The sequence below is a fragment of the Procambarus clarkii genome, chromosome 34 (genome assembly GCF_040958095.1).
Source record: "Procambarus clarkii isolate CNS0578487 chromosome 34, FALCON_Pclarkii_2.0, whole genome shotgun sequence".
Taxonomy (NCBI): domain Eukaryota; kingdom Metazoa; phylum Arthropoda; class Malacostraca; order Decapoda; family Cambaridae; genus Procambarus; species Procambarus clarkii.
This window is the reverse complement of record NC_091183.1, coordinates 40084012-40105462: the sequence shown is the minus strand read 5'-3', so window position 1 is coordinate 40105462 and position 21451 is coordinate 40084012. Positions and strand designations below refer to the sequence as shown.

At 45.8% G+C, this 21451-nt stretch overlaps 2 protein-coding genes across 3 annotated transcripts in view; one reads left to right on the top strand and one right to left on the bottom strand.

Annotated features, from left to right (window-relative positions):
* The window catches only part of LOC123762106 (paramyosin, long form), a 65620-nt gene extending 53865 nt beyond the window's left edge, over nucleotides 1-11755 (bottom strand). Inside the window, 1 exon segment of the mRNA XM_045748423.2 lies at nucleotides 11409-11755. Coding sequence (XP_045604379.1) covers nucleotides 11409-11609 — 201 coding nt within the window. The 5' untranslated portion in view covers nucleotides 11610-11755.
* The window catches only part of LOC123762105 (uncharacterized), a 135952-nt gene that overhangs the window by 18338 nt on the left and 96163 nt on the right, over nucleotides 1-21451 (top strand). Inside the window, exon 1 of one of the 2 annotated variants that reach the window (XM_069335904.1) lies at nucleotides 13740-13864. The exons of the other annotated variant lie outside the window; for it this stretch is intronic. Coding sequence (XP_069192005.1) covers nucleotides 13755-13864 — 110 coding nt within the window. The 5' untranslated portion in view covers nucleotides 13740-13754. Of the gene's footprint in view, nucleotides 1-13739; nucleotides 13865-21451 lie in introns of those variants that run through there. 2 annotated transcript variants of the gene reach the window in all.

The following is a 21451-nucleotide window of genomic DNA, read 5'->3' as shown; positions in this document are numbered from 1 at the left end:
TTGCAATATATTGTAGCCTTACGGTATTAAATATAACTCGAAGGGTTTGGTGAGCGATTCTGGCCCCAATCTTACGTATATATCTTAGAGCCTTGTCGCTTGGGAGACAAAAATGATCTCTCCGTAGGTGATTTTACCTGACCTATTTTTGATAGGTGTGACTTAGCACCTTCACAGGCAGAGGAAATGTGAATATTATGTAACAAAACAGCATTATATAGTCCATCAAATAGTCCTATAAGCACACCAGAAAGGACTATACATTGAAGTTTTTATATTTTGTGTTCACATCCTCTCTGCCTCTGGGGATGCTAGGCTGGATTTAGCGAAACATGTTTATTATACATGTAAAATGACCGCTGAAAGTTATGTTCCAACTTTCTTTCGACGCATGTTGGAGCACACATACATCTCCTTCCCTGGCACCCACCTGGCCCTGACACCCACCTGTCCCTGACACCCACCTGCCCTTGGCACCCCACAGGTCCCTGGTACTCAGTGCATCCTGTCTACCAGCCTCCCGTGTCCTCTGAGGATAGCTCGTGCCCCCACTCTTGGCACCAGGGGTGTCGGTGCCAAGCTGTGGTGCCCGGAATGAGTGATGCCTCCAGTGCCTCGCCTGTTCTCCAGGACACACACACACACACACACACACACACACACACACACACACACACACACACACACACACACACACACACACACACACAAGCTCATCACATGGTATCTACCTGCAGCCTCACTAAGGTACCCACCTGCAGCCTCACTAAGGTACCTACCTGCAGCCTCACTAAGGTAACCCACCTGTAGCCTCAGTCACAGGTACTGCCACAATCCCTGGCTTACAGTATCAAGAGTGGACTGTGATACTGTACGACATGTGCCCACCTGCGACCACATCCATACCAGACCAAGGGATGTGAAGCCCTGAGTCACAAGTACCAACAACGGTGGGGTCAGACTAACCAAATGAGCGATACACTATGCTGTAGTGACACAGGATATGCTGTAGACCTTCACGGCGTGGAAGCATATACACAAGAACGTAAGAATTAAAGAAACTGCAGAAGAACTATTGGCCCATACGAGGTAGTTCCTATTTATATCCACCGAAACTTGTTCATATATATGTCTAAAACACGCTTGAAACCATCAAGTGATCCCAGGTCTATTATGGTATCCTGTGAGGGATGGTCTAAGCCCTAAGGTGTAAGTTTTTTGTTGGTGTGGCAAGGCGAGTCTGGAGAAGTATTGTGAGACCTTCCATAGTGGTGGGGACCTTCCATGGTGGTGGGAACCTTCTGAGGTAGTGGTTGAACCTTCCAAGGTGGTGGGGATCCCTCGTGGTGGAGGTGGGGACCTTCCTATATTGGTGGGAACAATCCATAGTGGTGGGGGCCTTCTGTGGTAGTGGGGACCTTCCATGGTGGTGGGGGACCTTCTGAGATAGAGGTTGGATCTCCCAAGGTGGTGGGGATTCCTCGTGGTGGTGGTGGGGACCTTCCATGGTGGGGGGACCTTCCACTAGCGCCGGCCTCATGAAGCACCAACAAAGGCCCCTCACCTCATGACGACTCTACCCTGGCGGCGGGCTCTAAACCCCTCCCACACTTTGAACAAGGAAATAGATCGTCTACAAATAGCAAGTGTTCAAGGTTGCTCTTCGCCGTGTTGGCTCGTAGAGGAAATGGCAGAGGGACCAGACAGGATGGTAATGAAAACAGAACCCCGGTATTCATCATGGTCTCCACCCCGGGACACTCCTGGACAACTCGTCCTCTCAACTAATAGGTCGAGTTTTTCACGTTATGGTAACCAACGTTATAAATTTAAAAAGTAATGGCTCGCAAATATGTACGTTTTCTATGTATCGGACTCGATAGGTTAAGTGGCTTGCTTAAGTTTGTACGTTAATGGTTAGATTAGGTTAGGTTAGGAGGTTGGATTTTTTACCACCCCTTGAGTCTGTTAATCCACCTCCTTAACTCTACCTGCTACACCCCTTAATCACCCCAAACCTATGGAGTGTAAATGGTACACAATATACATGAACAGTTCATAGATTTTGTTTAAACAGATGAAGTAATAGCAATTTGCACAATTTCATGAATGAGTGTTTGAACTGCGACATCAAATTATAGAAATTGTTGTGACTAGTATTAACTATAATGTGTAACGCCGTACCGTATTCTCAGAGAAAACAATGGGGAAGGGGGGGGGACTTAGTTGTTTAATTCCTAATAAAGTTTTGTCGAAGCAATGCGAGGAGCACCCTAATTCTAGGACGTCATTATATGAAGGATTTTGATTGATAAACAGAAGCAGATTATAACAGCCATACACAAACTACCTACTAACAATACAACCCGTTCTCGCACTTTCGTATAGTCAATATTGACTTATTAAATACGTGCATATGTGACATACTAATTTATTGTGAATATTTTAGTTTACCTTGAAAAGCTTCCAAGAAAGTGCGAGAACGGGTTGAACAATATAACAAAAAAAGCGTGGAACAAAGAAAAACAGAAGAAGCCTAAACATTGTGGAAGAGCAATGCCAGTAGAGTAAAATACACAATAATGAATTGAAAGACATGTTGTTGTTGTTGTTTTAGATTTAGCTACTCAGAACGAAATGTCCATGTAGCACGGGCTATGGTGAGCCCGTAACACTTGCAAGACACTTAGTCTTAAATTATAAAGACTGAGGGTGATAACTAGAGACCATCATGCTAGCGGAAGACAGGTTAAAAACTAAATTAATAGACTAAACAGATATGCATTTGTTAGTGGAGCATTTCAGGAAACCAAGAAGAGATACAGGAAGCATTGCACTAGAACTCTTAGTTCTAATATTTACAAAGTCTAACAGATATAACATAAAGTTCGAGGAGCCTGTGGGACACAGAGACCACTATATAATAGTATTACATTGCAGGCGATGAGTCACAATAACGTGGCTGAAGTATGTTGATCAAACCACACACTAGAAAATGCAAGTATCCGAGGCAGTTGGCACGAGCCAAATTCCACCCCCATAGTGATTAAGGTAGGCGACAGGAATTCCGTGTAAACCAATAACTTCTAGACTCACTAGAGTATACAGCAGTACCTCACAAACGAGCGATCTTTCACAAATATGCAAAATGTAAACGTGATTGAAACATTTTAGAAGAGACAGACAAGCAAGTAATGAAATACCAGCCCAGCGCCCCTGACAAGAGGCACTGGTACAAGAGGTACAAGAGATGATAAGCATTCATACAATAGTGGTACATCTGAAGTTAACAAAATAAATATATAAAAATCAACGCAGAAAAAACAACGGAATCAGGGACAGAGTCATGCCAGGCCTATACACATTTTTCGACAGTGACCAAAATCAGACAAGAAAGATGAATTGAGGCCCAGCATGTTCCTCGTCTGATACACAAGATGAGGCCACGACACGAAGGATGTGTTAAGGGTGCGACATTACCGTCTTCTAATTAGTCCACTTATTGTAATATTTTGTCCAGTCATATAATTTATCCACTTAACGTTGTTGAGTTAGAGGCTGTGTTAAGCCGTGGGGGTCAAGACCAAAGTGAAAGGGTAAGGGTGAAAGTTAAGATAGCAATGGTGAAAGTGAGGGGGATCAAGACGAAAGTGAGGAAGAGGGGTAAGATGGTGAGTGAAGTTGAGGAGATGGAGAATTAGGGAGTGGTGGGGGAGGTGATAAGGTGAGAGGAGGTGGAGGGGTGAGTGAGGTAAAGGGTGAGGGGGGGGGGGGGTGAGAGGTTAACAAGAGAGGGCATAGTGATGTTGGTGCCACGTCAGGGTGCCGGCACGCGGCGTGTGGTGCCAGACACCAGTGCCGCCCTCCAGGCACCACCACCCCCCATCATGACGTCACTGACCTAACTTAGACACAATGTGACCCAGGAGGCCGCCACCACCTAGTGTCCCCCCTCCCTCACCACCACCACCACCTAGTGTCCCCCCTCCCTCACCACCACCACCACCTAGTGTCCCCCCTCCCTCACCACCACCACCACCTAGTGTCCCCCCTCCCTCACCACCACCACCACCTAGTGTCCCCCTCCCTCACCACCGCCACCACTTAGTGTCCCCCCTCCCTCACCACCACCACCACCTAGTGTCCCCCCTCCCTCACCACCACCACCACCTAGTGTCCCCCCTCCCTCACCACCACCACCACCTAGTGTCCCCCCTCCCTCACCACCACCACCACCTAGTGTCCCCCCTCCCTCACCACCACCACCACCTAGTGTCCGCCCTCCCTCACCACCACCACCACCTAGTGTCACCCCTCCCTCTCCACCACCACCACCTAGTGTCCCCCCTCCCTCACCACCACCACCACCTAGTGTCCCCCCTCCCTCACCACCACCACCACCTAGTGTCCCCCCTCCCTCACCACCACCAACAATAAGTGTCCCCCTCCCTCACCACCACCACCACCAAGTGTCCCCCTCCCTCACCACCACCAACAATAAGTGTCCCCCTCCCTCACCACCACCAACAATAAGTGTCCCCCTCCCTCACCACCACCACCACCAAGTGTCCCCCCTCCCTCACCACCACCAACAATAAGTGTCCCCCTCCCTCACCACCACCACCACCAAGTGTCCCCCTCCCTCACCACCACCACCACCAAGTGTCCCCCTCCCTCACCACCACCACCACCAAGTGTCCCCCTCCCTCACCACCACCACCACCTAGTGTCCCCCTCCCTCACCACCACCACCACCAAGTGTCCCCCCTCCCTCACCACCACCACCACCTAGTGTCCCCCTCCCTCACCACCACCTAGTGTCCCCCTCCCTCACCACCACCTAGTGTCCCCCTCCCTCACCACCACCTAGTGTCCCCCTCCCTCACCACCACCTAGTGTCCCCCTCCCTCACCACCACCTAGTGTCCCCCTCCCTCACCACCACCTAGTGTCCCCCTCCCTCACCACCACCTAGTGTCCCCCTCCCTCACCACCACCTAGTGTCCCCCTCCCTCACCACCACCTAGTGTCCCCCTCCCTCACCACCACCTAGTGTCCCCCTCCCTCACCACCACCTAGTGTCCCCCTCCCTCACCACCACCTAGTGTCCCCCTCCCTCACCACCACCTAGTGTCCCCCTCCCTCACCACCACCTAGTGTCCCCCTCCCTCACCACCACCACCACCAAGTGTCCCCCCTCCCTCACCACCACCACCACCTAGTGTCCCCCTCCCTCACCACCACCTAGTGTCCCCCTCCCTCACCACCACCTAGTGTCCCCCTCCCTCACCACCACCTAGTGTCCCCCTCCCTCACCACCACCTAGTGTCCCCCCTCCCTCACCACCACCAACAATAAGTGTCCCCTCCCCTCACCATCACCAACAATAAGTGTTCCCCTCCCTCACCACCACCACCACCAAGTGTTCCCCCTCCCTCACCACCACCATGTGTCCCCCCTCCCTCTCCACCACCATGTGTCCCCCCTCCCTCACCACCACCATGTGTCCCCCCTCCCTCACCACCACCATGTGTCCCCCTCCCTCACCACCACCATGTGTCCCCCCTCCCTCACCACCACCATGTGTCCCCCCTCCCTCACCACCGCCATGTGTCCCCCCTCCCTCACCACCACCATGTGTCCCCCCTCCCTCACCACCACCATGTGTCCCCCCTCCCTCACCACCACCATGTGTCCCCCTCCCTCACCACCACCATGTGTCCCCCCTCCCTCACCACCACCATGTGTCCCCCCCTCCCTCACCACCGCCATGTGTCCTCCCTCCCTCACCACCACCACCACCATGTGGCCCCCCCTCCCTCACCACCACCAATAAGTGTCCCCCCCCCCTCCCTCACCACCACCAACCAGCCTCGTGGAACAAGGCGGTGAACACTTCCATCTCACTCAACCACAAGTTGATATTGGGGCTACAAAACATGCTTGGGTCGTTGACTGGTTCCCCGGCCGACAGCAGCGAGTGATACTAAACGGAGTCGTGGAGCTGGATGAGCACAACGAGCGAGGTGCCGCAGGGATCATTACTCTGCCCCAGCCTCTTCATAATCGGCCTTGGAATCAGAACTAACCTCAACATCTCCCTTCCCTCACACCACAACATTCCAGCAACATTCCCTAATGGCACACAACTGAGACAAATGATTCAGCTGCGGTTGATGGTGTAAGTATCCAGAGGATTCTAGACAGACTTGCACAGATGCCAGACTCGTGGAAGATGCGTTTTCTTGTAGGGAAGTGCAAGCCAATTTAATTTAGCTGCTATAACGTCAAAAGGTAATACAAAATTGTTTGCAAATCCAACTTGCTAAAACTAAGAGAAAAATCTAGGAGTGATCAGCAGTAGTGAGTTAAAGTACAGAAAGTAATATTGTGTAGCCACGAGTCAAAAGGTTATCCAGATGTTGGGTTTCATAGCTAGAAATGTTGATCATAATCGCTAGAGATAATATAGGATATAACAGGATACTATGTATAAGGCTTTTTGGCCCATACGAGGCTCCTGCTATATCCACCATCGGTCGACCGAGCGGACAGCACACTGGACTTGTGATCCTGTGGTCCCGGGTTCGATCCCGGGCGCCGGCGAGAAACAATGGGCAGAGTTTCTTTCACCCTATGCCCCTGTTACCTAGCAGTAAAATAGGTACCTGGGTGTTAGTCAGCTCTCACGGGCTGCTTCCTGGGGGTGGAGGCCTGGTCGAGGACCGGGCCGCGGGGACACTAAAGCCCCGAAATCATCTCAAGATAACCTCAAGATAAAAAGATAACCACCTACACATTATACATGTATGAATATGTGTCTAGCTTACTCTTCAGAAAACCCAGTGATCACACCTCTATTATGCCTCTTGTAATTTGTTCCATAATTTAATAACCCTGTTTCCGAACCAGTATTTACCCAGGTCTTAACCTAAATCTTACTCCAATTTATATCCGTTGTTTCGTGTTCTATTCTGTGTTGATATTTTTAAAACCTTATTTAAATACCCATTGCTATACCTTCATCCATTGATATACTTCAGTCGTTCCTTATTCTTCGCAATGCGCTGTTAAGTTTTCGACTCACATTTACAAAATAAAGACAGATTTGAGAGAGAGTACAGAGAAGGGTGACTGAACCAATACTAGTTCAGTCACCCATAATACAGTTAGAAAAAAGACCTTATAAACAAAGACAAAGATCTAAATGTATTTTCTTTGAATAAGGGTAGACTGTTCTTTAAGACAGTGAAGAATTTTGATAAGCTCAGAAGTTAAGAACTGCGAGAACAAATCATTTAAAACTCAGGGACAGTAGTCATAGAACAGTGGAACAAATTGCCAGCTAATGTAGTTGATCCAAATTCAGTAAGCCTTCACGAAAAGGTTACCTAGGTATTTTGAAGCTATTCCCCTAAAAGTGAACCCCCATGTTTTAAAACATGGACATGTGTTATGGGTGTGATAGAAGTGGAAGCTGTAGTCCCCCCCCCCTCCTGTAGGCAGCATTCCTCGTAGTATTCATGTTCTTAACAGCAGCAACGACAAGTCGAAGCTATACTTAATAGCTCATTATCCCTCCATTCCTGTCAAACGCTTCTTGTTATCTGTCACCTTGGCACGGTGCTGCTTCGTAAGATTTTCTTTAAACCGCCAATATAAGCAGCGGTGAGTCTTCCTTGTTTGCTCTCCTGATCTCTTCCCATACTGAAGTTAATCAGTAGTAGTGTAGAATGTCTTTTTTCCCAGCTGATAACTCGTGGACCTATAGATGTTCTGTTTGGCCATATTCTCCCTTTGTCAGCATAACTGGGCTGAGGGAGCCATGCATAATATACTTATGCATAATTATGCATAAACAGCTCATCCTGTGATAGTATATTATGCATAAACAGCTCATCCTGTGATAGTATATTATGCATTCACAACTCATCCTGTGAGTGATAGTTCATTGTACACTCTCAGCCTATAATGTGAGTGATAGCTTCTGCGCCTCAACCTATTTGTCGTTTACTAAGGGAAAAAATGATTGGTTTCACATTTTCAGATGAACAACGTTCAAATTGCCAGATCTTAATGTAAAAAACACCTGAGCTTCATGTTTCGTCACAATTTTAAATATACAAAATCATTGGAAAAATGTTGGAAATAGGGTAAATAGGATAATAGTTTTCATATATAGAAGCGTCAATAATAAGACAATATTATTCTTCAGTTATATATAGCCCATGTTAGGCCCCATTTAGATTATTGAATAGATGTAAATTTACTTGAAGGATTTCAGAAAAGGACGAAAACCCACCAAACACACACCAAAACTACGACGTTGGTACAACGTTCGAGCAAGTTTTAACACCTCCTAACCAGTTATAACAACCAATATAGCAAGTTGTAACAACGTTCTAATACGTCATAAACACGTTAAGCCAAGATGTAACAACTTTATTTCAAGTTGTAACAAGCGGAAAATAGAGACAGTTTCGGTTTGTGTTTCCAGGGAAGTTAATCCCAGGAATTAGAAATCCCCATTATAGAGATTTATCGGGAACATCATTGAAGTATACAAGTATATAATAGGGAAACATAAGGATGATATTAATAGGATATTATATATAATAACTTTAGAATCAAGGAAACTGAAGTAGGCCTATTGGCCCATTCGCGACAGCACCTATTAATATATCCACCCAAACTCAGTCATATATGTCCAACCTACGCTTGAAACAATCAAGTCATCCCATATCTGGTGTTAACCAATAATCTTCCACAGATCAACAATCTTGTTTCCAAAACCAACACTAAATAGAACACGAAATAATGGATATGAATTTGAAAAAGATGAATATTGAATAATGGATATTGATTGTAAAAAAAATTAAACTGGGTAAATACTGGCTTTGGAATAGGATTGAAGATTTATGGAACAAAGTACCACAACAGACGCGTGATCTTAAGATTACTTCAACCTTACGGGCTCTCCATAGCCCGTGCTACTTGGAACCTGTTTCGAGTAGCTGAATCTATAACAACAACAACTTTACCCGTAGCTTGGTTATGTATAAATAGGAAAAGTTTCACATGGGTCAATAAGCATTATGTATCAATAGGAAAAGTTTCACATGGGTCAATAAGCGTTATGTAGCAATAGGAAAAGTTTCACATGGGTCAATAAGCCTTGTAGAGATCACCATATTCTGACGTATAAAATGATACTATTTTCACGCACTAATATACAGTTTTAACAAGTGTGTAAAGTATAATGTTTTCGTAATCTCTTCTAAGATGGATAAAAAACATCGATAATACACCTGCTAACCACATTTTAAGGTAATGGGCGAATTTCATATACTTTTTACACAAATGTTTTTGGTCGCAAATGTTTCGTCCAATTCCTACTTTGTCGATGAGACGAACGTTACCATTCGTCCAAGTAACGACTTAGACGAATGGTAAGATGGCAATGACTTAATAAGAATTAAGAAAACTTAAATCCTTATATTCCTTATAAAATGGCATAAAAATGAATACGAGGCAGCTCCCATACATATCCATCCAAAGTCATACATATACATGTCTAACCTGCGCTTGAAACAATCCATCGATCCTATGTCTACTATGTTCCTCGGTAGTTCAAGTAATTCAACAACCTTGTTTCTAAACAGTTAATTTCCCCAAGTTACGGGAAAGTTAAGTCTCCGTGGTGTAGTGGTAAGACACTCGCCTGGCGTTCCGCGAGCGCTATGTCACGGGTTCGTATCCTGGCCGGGGAGGATTTACTGGGCGCAATTCCTTAACTGTAGCCTCTGTTTAACGCAACAGTAAAATGTGTACCTGGATGAAAAAACGATTCTTCGCGGCAGGGGATCGTATTCCAGGGACCATAGGATTAAGGTCTTGCCCGAAACGCTACGCGTACTAGTGGCTGTACAAGAATGTAACAACTCTTGTATATATCTCAAAAAAAAAAAAAAAAAAAAAAAAAAGTGTTTCTAAATCGGGGAAAGGAGAAGAGTCTCCCTGTTTTAATTATCAATTATTACGCCACAATGTGCCTTTCCTTCCTTCATTAGTTATGATTATACAAAATTCGCGTGAATATCCCTTGACTTTTATCACCTGCAAGTAGCGAGGGTGTTCGCTATTGTATAGAGCAGCGAGGGTGTTCGCTATTGTATAGAGCAGCGAGGGTGTTCGCTATTGGCTATATAGAGCAGTGAGGGTGTTCGCTATTGGCTATATAGAGCCGCGAGGGTGTTCGCTATTGGCTATATAGAGCAGTGAGGGTGTTCGCTATTGGCTATATAGAGCCGCGAGGGTGTTCGCTATTGGCTATATAGAGCCGCGAGGGTGTTCGCTATTGGCTACATAGAGCCGCGAGGGTGTTCGCTATTGGCTATATAGAGCCGCGAGGGTGTTCGCTATTGGCTACATAGAGCAGCGAGGGTGTTCGCTATTGGCTATATAGAGCCGCGAGAGTGTTCGCTATTGGCTATATAGAGCAGCGAGGGTGTTCGCTATTGGCTATATAGAGCAGCGAGAGTGTTCGCTATTGACTATATAGAGAAGCGAGAGTGTTCGCTATTGGCTATATAGAGCAGCGAGAGTGTTCGCTATTGGCTATATAGAGCAGCGAGGGTGTTCACTATTGGCAATATAGAGCAGCGAAAGTGTTCGCTATTGGCTATATAGAGCAGCGAGGGTGTTCGCTATTGGCTATATAGAGCAGCGAGGGTGTTCGCTACTGACAATATAGAGCAGCGAGAGTGTTCGCTACTGACAATATAGAGCAGAGAGTTTTCGCTATTGACTATATAGAGCAGCGAAGGTGTTCGCTATTATCTATATAGAGCAGCGAGAGTGTTCGCTATTGGCTACATAGAGCCGCGAGGGTATTCGCTATTGGCTATATAGAGCCGCGAGAGTGTTCGCTACTGACAATATAGAGCAGCGAGAGTGTTCGCTACTGACAATATAGAGCAGAGAGTTTTCGCTATTGACTATATAGAGCAGCGAGGGTGTTCGCTAGACTTAGCAGACCATCATTGAAGGCGGGTGTTGGGTTGTCATGGCGACCGGGACGCTTGGCGGGTTGCCCGCCGCCACCACACGTGGCCGCCCCGCCATCACTGCCCACTGCCCACCATTACCACCATTACACACTTACGTCGGCGTCATTTTCTTCTCCAGCCGTTCTCTCGACGTCTGTAACCCTGTCACCTACGTTTTTTGATGACGTCGGCTTATAGGACCGCTGTTGATATAGATCCTGATTGTTCATGGGTCTATCGCATCGTGATTAAGACATCTACGGTTGATTTGTTGACATGATTGGCGCCAGAAGACAGGTATTATGGGTTGGTGGGGGTAGCGACGGCTGGAGGAGGAAGAAGGGGGGGCTGGTGGACGTACCTCCATGCGGGAGATGTTGCTGATGTCGGTGATGTACTCGATGGTAACATTGCTGTCATCGGGTGCCGCTCCAGCGCGGTAAGAGTAGGTCTTCGAGGACACTTTCTGAGATGATGACGAGGAGGAGATCACCTGAGTTCTAGAACTGGATGAAGAAATCTTAGAGATTTTGCTGGAGGAGACAACCGCCTTGGAAGACATTTTTGCGGTTCTCGGAGGAAACTGAGACACAAACACACACTGTAAACAAGGTAGTTGGCGCCGAGGATTCAACGAGACACGAAGCGGGCACACGCACACCGTCTGCTAGCTCCGCCTGGCCAGAACTCCAAAGAGACTGAACCCCCAAAGATAGTTGTTCATGCCTTAAATTCTCCTCCAGATGTCGCCAGTGTCCGTAGCTCAAGTTACTAAAGAAAGCGGGCCACCTATACCATTTATAGCCACGGCACCCGAGTTTAGCCGAGCCCATCCGAGTGGACACGAACGAAAACGGGAACAAACTCACTTTTACTCGTTATATGGTCAGTTGAAATAAAAATGTCCATAGCAGCAGGGAACAGGTGTGTGGCCAGGGTCCAAACACCCCACAAGTTAGGTTACACTCGGACGGTACACCTTACACCTGTCGTGAATGGCTGCGTCTGCAGCTGCAGAATTATGAGACGTCTCATGTATCTCATGAGCAATGTTGAAGTTTAAACTTAGGAGGAAGCACTTTAGACTATCTTAGTGATTAGTGGAGCACGTACAGTGAACTGTGGCTATCCCCGCACCTACTCGTCCCAAAACTCCGTGAGAAATTAGGGGCTTCAATTAATATACAATCACTATATACACCAAATAACCACGGTAACATATTTATATATATTACGAGTCAATTATTATTAATCTATGCCTCAGGTATGCACAGCTTATCTCTTATACGCTGTACTTTCCAACTGCAGAAAACAAACAAAATCTCTACACAAGGAGCAGCAAGAATTAGCCCGTGGGCGAGATGAAGGTAGCCACAGAGTTACCTAACTCAGAGCTTCCCACACCAACAATAGACCAGGGATGTGTGTGTGTGTATTCTTGTTAAGAGCGGTAATGCCGAGTGAGTCAGAGGTGGACAATAGAGCCAGACGGGAACATAGAGGGTGTACCAACTCTTTAACGTGCATTCACTTGCCTATGTAACCAAGTGAATCAACGAGGCCAGTATAGTTAGAATCAGAATCAGAATATATAGAATCAGTATAGCTAGACAAGACTTTAGGGGATGCATCTACTGCCTTGGCCTATCTCCCTCTATGGGTGACAGACAATGCATCTTTTTGAGAAAAATATAATAATTTGCATGCTGCTCAATAATGTTTGCTTTACATAACTAATAATAAAGGATTTTATTGTTATTCCTGGTGGCGGAGGCTGTCAATATAGTTGTGGTTCTACTGGTGCTGGTGGTGGGGGATGGTGGTGGTGAAGGATGGTAGTGGTGGGGGATGGTGGTAGTAGGGGATGATTGTGGTGAAGAATGGTGGTGATGGGGGATGGTGGTGGTGGAGGAGGATGGTGGTGGTGAAAAATGGTGGTGGTGGGGTGGAGGATAGTGGTGGTGGTGGTGGGAGATAGTGGTAGTGGTTGGGTTTGGTGGGGTTATGGTAGTAGTGGGGGTGATGGTTGGGGTTGGGCTGGTGATAGTGGTGATGGAGTTGGAAGTAATGATGGTGTCATTCGTGCTATTTCTGAGCGTCATGTGTGAAGCCCGGCACTACACCTTAGCCAGGCCTGGCTTGTTACGTCATAACAAGCTATACCACCTCTCAGTATACCATACCAGCTAGTTTAATACATTACAAATTGTCTGAATTATTAATTACATTCAAGTTTTTATGAAACTGTAAACTAATGGGTTCGTTATTACGTATTCCTTTTGTTTTTGCAAATCTCAAGAGAATATTTCTTGTAATACCAGAAAACTTTTCAATGAATGTCAATGGGAACTGGTGACATTGTGTCAAACTATAATTGGTCGAGAGGCGAAATGTCAACCAATCAGTATGAAGTTAGATATAACTCGAGATAATCATGTATGGGATTGGCTCTCGGGAGTTCACTTGCCGCCCAACCAGTGCACACAACCGCCGCGCTCAGTCGACGCTTAAGGGAGATTCTGAACCTGTTACGTGGTTGATAATAACATAGTTGGCCTGAGGTTGAAGGATACGAACACGGCATTGGTCTGGAGGCTATTAACAAGAAACCCAGGTGTTCCTGAAAAGAATTCGTTTAATGGTGATTTTCATTTGACTGTCGTCATTTCGAGGAGACTGCCAGGGTCCTCCTCTTGGAGTTCAGTTCATGGCGGCTTGTGAACGGGTGTTACTGGCTATTGTACCAGCCATGGAACATCATCATCATGTTGTGATGGAACTACATCATGTCCGTCTACGAGAGAGAGCACGTCGGAGGTAAGGCAGTTAAGCGCTCTGGGTAATAATAGCATGAGCAAGCCGGAGTAGACAGGTGGACCATATTGCCAAGACATGTGAGTATTAAGACCACAAACAAATAGATTCGTGTGAAGGCAGATAAAGGTATCGTGTTAACTATGATATTTTGAAGTTGAGGCAAGAGGAACTGATCTGAGTTGTCAAGGAGGATTGCTGCCATCATTTTACCATCGCCTAATGCAACATCTGCATCATATAATGGCATACGCTGGCGCATGCCTCGGCATGGGATGGGGGAGGCAGTGGCGGGAGGCTGCCATGGTCTCATAGGACCTCAGTTGAGGCAGAACTGTCATTACGGTGTGAGTACCAAGACCTTTGTGGAAGACATATATATAGGACGTTCTAACTTCCTAAGCATGAATGTAATAGGTAATAACCTTCGCTACTGTTCGATTCGTTCTCAGCTCACTATCGGGAATCTCTGGTATGAATCCTGGACGGGACAGAAGTGGTTAGGCACGTTTCCTATCACCTAATGCCTCTAGGTACCCGATAGTTAGTCAATTGTCGTAGAGTTTCATCCTCGGGAGCGTCAGCAATTCGACCTTGGGAGGGGGGGGGGGGAGGGACTCGATATAAGCCTAACACAGGCTACCTGTCCCTACAAAAATAATTACAAAATGTAAATATCCTATTTTAGTCAGCTGGGTTTGTCTAGTATGTATTAATATTTTAAGTAATTATTCTGTCAGTATTACTCCCACTGAGTACTCACCTAGTTGTGTTTGCGGGGTTGAGCTCGTGGTGAGCAGACTACGTGGTGCTAAATAATCCCCATCACGCAGGATGGTTAATCATACATAGACATGTGATAAGTAGTCTGCACCGGCAGACTCTGGGTGCATTATGAGGATATCATCAACACAAGAGTGAATAAGGCAGCAGTGATACTTAAAGTTCCCATCTCGCAGGATGGTTAGTTATACAGGGCCAAATGTTTAGTAGCCTGCACTGGCAAATTTTGGGCGAGTTACTTTTTTTTTTTTATTAACACATTAGGTACATCTGTATTAGTGCAGCTACCTAGACTATATGAAGTGGAGTACAGTGTGTCAAAAAAGCTAACTAGGTGATGCTAAAAAATCCCCATCACTGGGCGAGTTACTTTTTTTTTTTTTATTAAGTTATGAGGTACATCTGCATTAGTGCAGCTACCCTAGACTATATGAAGTGGAGTACAGTGTGTCAAAAAAAGCTAACTAGGTGATGCTATAAAATCCCCATCACACAGGATGGTTAGTCATACAGAGACATGTGATAGGCGGTCTGCACTGGCAGACTCCGGATGCATTTTGAGGATATCAACAACACAAGATTGAATAAGGTAGCAGTGGTAATACAAGTCCCCATCTCGCAGGATGGTTAGTCATACAGGGCCATGTGTTTAATAGCCTGCACTGGCAAATTTTGGGTATACTGTGAGGATATCTTCAAGAATACGAGAGTGAATAAAGTAATTGCAAAGCTCCAGGTACCTCATGCCAACTGGTCTGAAAGGTCTAATAACTGGGCATTCAGTGATGTAGTGCGGGAGATCATGCCGTAGTTCCTGCTCACAGAGTTTGCAACTGGAGTGCTCAGGATTGGGAGACCCGTCACCTGCAGCCACCTGCCACAGGTAACGGTAACCCAACCTGATCCTTGCAACCACTGTGTCGCACAGTCTAGTGGACGTTTTGTGCTGTCCATAGATGTAGGTTTCAGATCTGAACAAATCATAGCTTTTTATACTAGTACTTTCAGGTCGTTGGGAGTCAGTAAGTTCTTTCCTATCAGATCTGAATGTTTGGACCAATACAGTTTTGACAGCAGAGATGGGGATACCTAGATCTAATTCAACTTCAAACTTGTTACACGCTAATTTGGCTGCAATGTCTGTCTCATTATGATGGGTTATATTTATGTGTGAAGGTATCCATACAAAGGAGATTCGAGACCCTTTACTCTGTGCATCAATTAGGTCATTTATAATTGGGAGTATTAGGTTCTTGCTGTCGATCTTCCAAGAGAAGTTTTCGATTGCTTGAAGAGCAGACTTTGAATCGCAGAATATTATTCCTCCTCCAATATTTTTTAATGTGCTGGTTGCTAAATGTAATGCTGCTAGTTCTGCTTGTGTGGAGGTCAGCCAGTTGTTTAACCTGACACTGACAGACTTTGTGCAGATATTATTTCTATAAAACCTACATGCCGCTGCAGTCCGTCCAGTAGAAGACTGGACTGAGCCGTCGGTGTAGACGTTGAGCTTGTACTTGGATAACTCTACGGACGTTTATATCGACATTTCACAACTGTGAGAGATTTAAGGAAGGAAATATTTAAATACTTGTTAGATGTTTTTCCATGTTCTATAAAATTTGGTAATACCAAGTTCAAGTATCGTTTTGTTGGTTCAAATACACTGTTTCAGGTCTCTCCGTCAGGCCGAGACCTGAAACTGGTTTTCCAGCTGTGCTTGAAGTTTCCCTTTGTCGAAGACAAAAAGCATGTTAGAATATCCGAGATCCCTCTTGGCTAGGCCTATCAATAGCTAGGCCTATCACTGATGCCACCCCCAACAGTTGCCTAACTCCCGTTAGGTAACTATTTACTGTTAGGTTAAAAAAAAGGCATTAGGTGAAAGGAAACATGCCCAGCCGTCTTTGTCCCGGTCGGGGATCGAACCCGGCATCCAGGAGTGTGAGTCGAGGACATAGATCACTGCGCCATTTGACCTTTAACAGCACCATACATCACCATTGTGGCACACAATGCACTGGCAAAGAGCCAGAGCTCAACCCCCGCAAGCACAATTAGGTAAGTACACATTACCACAGTGATTAGCGCACTCGGGTCACAGTGAGGCTCCTGGGCTCAATCCCCTGGAGCACACATGGAAACATATCGTTTCATTATCTATACACATTTGCTTATAGCTTAGTAAGCGAAGGATTAGTCGCCGGTATAAGCGCGGTTCCCTTAGCAAAGACTGAGCTTCAACGTTCCGTCAGCCCATCCTGTGGTAACATTTCCTTAACTGGCAGTAAATCGCATATCATTCATTACGTCATATACACATATAAATAGTGAAAACTATGGTAAAATGTATAAGATATTGGGTTTGATAGGTAATGCTATGTATCATTATCATTAACATAATTTTGATATGGACTTTGTATATGAATTAGTGTCCCGTGTCCGACATGTTTGCTCCGTTCTCTCTTATTGCTAGTAAAGCAAAGAAAACGAGCATTTTTATTATGGCCGCGGCAGGCTGTTATATTTATATGCTAAGGGACAAATTAGCTTATTTCCCATTGATTTTGGATATATTATATGTGATTTTCATCTCAATTATTCTAAATTTAAAGGATGTGCTTTCAATATTAGGCAATTAAAAGCAAATATTATTTTTTCAGATTAAATCAAATATTCATTTTCAATCTAAATATACCCAAAACCATTCATACATTATATCCTGGGAAATATTGCCTCCGCCCCTGCACCACCTACAGGCTTAATTCATCAGAGAATATATAGCTCTCACCCCTCACGCCCCCCTACCCCCCTAGCTCGGGTCCCATCACCGCTAAGGTTCAACTCCCCGGCCGGTGCCAAGCACGTTCCATAAGGGCCGTTTCTGCCACCATCCACTTCCCGTCCTGTTCACCTTCTCTCTCCTGTTCACCTTCTAAGGCACTACGGGCTCACCATAGCCCGTGCTACTTGGAACTTTGTTCCAGGTAGCAAATTTGTAACAACAACAACAACAACACCTTCTCTCTCCCAAGTTGAGTTTATCTTCCCAGAACTTATTTCTTTATAGTTTTGACTCCCACCCGAAGCTCTTGGATTCAATCCCCGCGGCAAGAGGAAACGTTTAACTTTGCCTCATGGTTCTGTTCACCTACCAGTAAATTGGCTCCTTCTTGTAAACAAGCATCAAACGCTCGTTAATTTTAAATATAAATTAATATTGCTATATATTCGACTGTTGGCGATTGAATTAACGCGCATTTTGGGCACTGTTTATGATGACGCGCTACTCACCAATGATGAGGTTCGAACTTTTCTCGAACAGAGAAAAGTTCGAACCTCACGCTCTCTGATCGAATCGCAACTTTGTAAATGCCAACAACTGTTTGGGCTGGACGGTAGAGCGACAGTCTCGCTTCATGCTGGTCGGCGTTCAATCCCCCGACCGTCCAAGTGGTTGGACACCATTCCTTCCCCCCCCCCCCCGTCCCATCCCAAATCCTTATCCTGACCCCTTCCAAGTGCTATATAGTCGTAATGGCTTGGCGCTTTCCGCTGATAGTTCCCTTCCCTTCACACATGCACTTACTACAAATACAAATAATTGCCAAGGGAACTTAAACACTTAATTTAACCTATCCCTAAATAAACATATTATGCTAATATATAATATTAAATCATAATTGAGAATATTCTTATTTTGAATGAACAACATGTTAAAATTGATGAAAGCGTCTTTGGGGTCGACCGCTGGATGGAGGGAACTCAGGCTACCTGAGGCTACCTGAGGTTACCTGAGGCTACCTGAGGTTACCTGAGGTTACCTGAGGTAACCTGAGGCTACCTGAGGTTACCTGAGGTAACCTGAGGCTACCTGAGGTTACCTGAGGTAACCTGAGGCTACTTGAGGCTACCTGGGGTTACCTGAGGCTACCTGAGGCTACCTGAGGTTACCTGAGGTAACCTGAGGCTACTTGAGGCTACCTGGGGGTTATCTGAGGCTACCTGAGGCTACCTGAGGTTACCTGAGGCTACCTGAGGCTAGTTGAGGGACGTGTTGCAGTGATTGGCAAGAAAACCTAACTATTTAATCTAAGCAAAGCTAAAGTTAATTATGCAACAAATTGTATCATATAAAACTAATATTAATTTGTATTTGAGAAAATGAAAATTTCAAATATGCTGTTCGTTAACATTGATGAATGCATCTTTTGGGTCGGCCGCCGCTTTCACGAGCCTAGCTCGAGGATGAAAATTATAATGATAAGGATTATTTTATTCGGGGGAAAAGTACATACATACGAAATGAGTTGCAAGTAGAATGTTGGATGTCTAGATAGAGCCAGTATATACTATGCCTAAAGCCACTAATACGCACAGCTTTCCCCTGTGTGACAGTTACAGCCCCGCTCCTGTGTCAGGTAAGTCCACTACGGGCTCACCATAGCCCGTGCTACTTGGAACTTTTTGTTCCGAGGAGCTGAACCTAAAACAACAACACAGCGTTTCGGGCAAGGATGGGTTGTGAGTCACGTGGGAAGGGTTTATGATTCATTTATGATTCATAAACAGCGGGTTTGGCAGCTGGATTAACGACCCTTTGGCTTGTGTTGACGAGGACGGGTTGCGTATACGCTTGACACACCTGAATACGCTCCAGCTGTGCTTGCGCAGTGCCTGGCTCACTTCTTGTGTCTATATACTCTAAATTTAGACACAAATTTAGAGTGACACATACGTCAGGCTGCGAGCAGCCGCGTCTAACAGCCTGGTTGATCAGTCCAGCAACCAGGAGGCCTCGGTCGACGACCGGGCCGCGGGGACACTAAGCCCCGGAAGCACCTCAAGGTAGCCTCAAGGTAGCCCATCTCTAAATACTTCACCCACGTACTGTTAATACACTTTATTACCCAAGACACCTAACCTGACATACCCTAGGTCTGTGTTTAAAACTACACTATATACGTATTCTTATACATATTGGAGTAAAAAGGCATGTTTTTGTGTATACATTTCTAAATAATTGACTACTTTTGCTCCGTAGAATTACCCAAAACTACCAAAAAACTGTCTTATAATTTTTCTATATTTACGAAGATTCAACTTATTTTCTTGTTATAATATTGGAAATAAATGTAGAACGTGAATAGACATAATTTTACCAAGAACAAAAGCTCATTTTATAACAAACTATTCTTAAAATTGGTGGTAGTAATATGTAAGTAAGTTATCTTGAGGTTATCTTGAGATGATTTCGGGGCTTTAGTGTCCCCGCGGCCCGGTCCTCGACCAGGCCTCCACCCCCAGGAAGCAGCCCGTGACAGCTGACTAACACCCAGGTACCTATTTTACTGCTAGGTAACAGGGGCATAGGGTGAAAGAAACTCTGCCCATTGTTTCTCGCCGGCGCCTGGGATCGAACCCAGGACCACAGGATCACAAGTCCCGCGTGCTGTCCGCTCGGCCGACCGGCTCCCCGACTAGTCGACTAGACAATCAGATTATAGACTTCTCTTAGCATTATCCTCTACCCATTTGTCCCCTTTATTTCGTTATATAATGAGTTGATATAAGGGTATAAGTTATTCATGTTCTTAATTAATATTTCATTCATTCCTTGGGGTCGGCGGTAGCTTAGCCGAGCTCAGACTGTGAATGGACTGATACTCATCCCATCCTCGACTGCCTGATGGATATGGGTGGTAGGAGGATAGGTGGGATATGGGATATGGGTGGTAGGAGGATATGGGCGGGAGGATGGAATGTGGGATGGGAGGTAGAGGGTGTGAGGGAAGGGTGAGGGTGGGAGGGGCGATGGGAGTGCAGGTGCCAGCAGTTTTTTCCCATAAGCCATCACTGGTAAAAATACTGAGGATTGCAATTTATAAATATCCTGAGAGTGTTCTTCATTATGGGGGGCGGGAGGGAGAGTAGGATGGAGGGTAGAACGTGGGAGGGAGAGTGGGATGGAGGGTAGAGTGTGGGAGGGAGAGTGGGAGGGATGGTGAGAAAGGAGAAGCGGAGGGACAGAAGACAACCCCCGACCAGTAGGAGCCTACAAGCTCAGGGCCGGGTGGAACTCCAGCCGCCTGGCCCGCGGGCTAAAACTGGTCTCAACGCAACCAACTATATTGGTGGTCTCTGTTTACTTACGGCCACCGCCCCACACACCCACCCTTCCCGCCCTTCCTACCCCACCCGACCGCCCGCCCGCTCCACCAGCCCTTATATTTACTGTAAACCTTAAAAACCACATTACTCTAAGCCTTTTCAGTCAAATCAGCATCTATCAAGCTGCATTGCAATTCCAGGTTTTCTTACTTTCTGCTTACCTAACCCCGCAAACACTCTAGCTAACTGCCCCCACACACTTGATTGTACCAGTTGTTTGACAGTCGAGAGGCGGTACCAACGAGCCGAAGCTCGACCCCCGCAAGCAAAATTAGGTGAGTACACTCGAGCTAACACACTTTCCACTTGACTAAGTATCATCTTGGTTGCTGAAATATTTTGGAGAAATATTCGGTTATCTGCTGAACACGAGATTCAGCAAAACACTAGAGACTAGTGAACTCCCAAAGAGAAAGGCAAATGTATTCCCAATATTCAAGAAAGGGAAGAATACAGGCAGGAAGCAATAAACTAGACCAGTGTCACAAATATTCTTGTCTGGCAATATACTGGAGAAATTAATTGGGATGAGAATGGTTGATGACCTTGAGAGGACTTACTGTGTAACAGAGCAACGCAGGTTCAAAGAGGAAAATCGCCTACAAAAAATTAAAAAGAGTTCTGCGACACTAACAT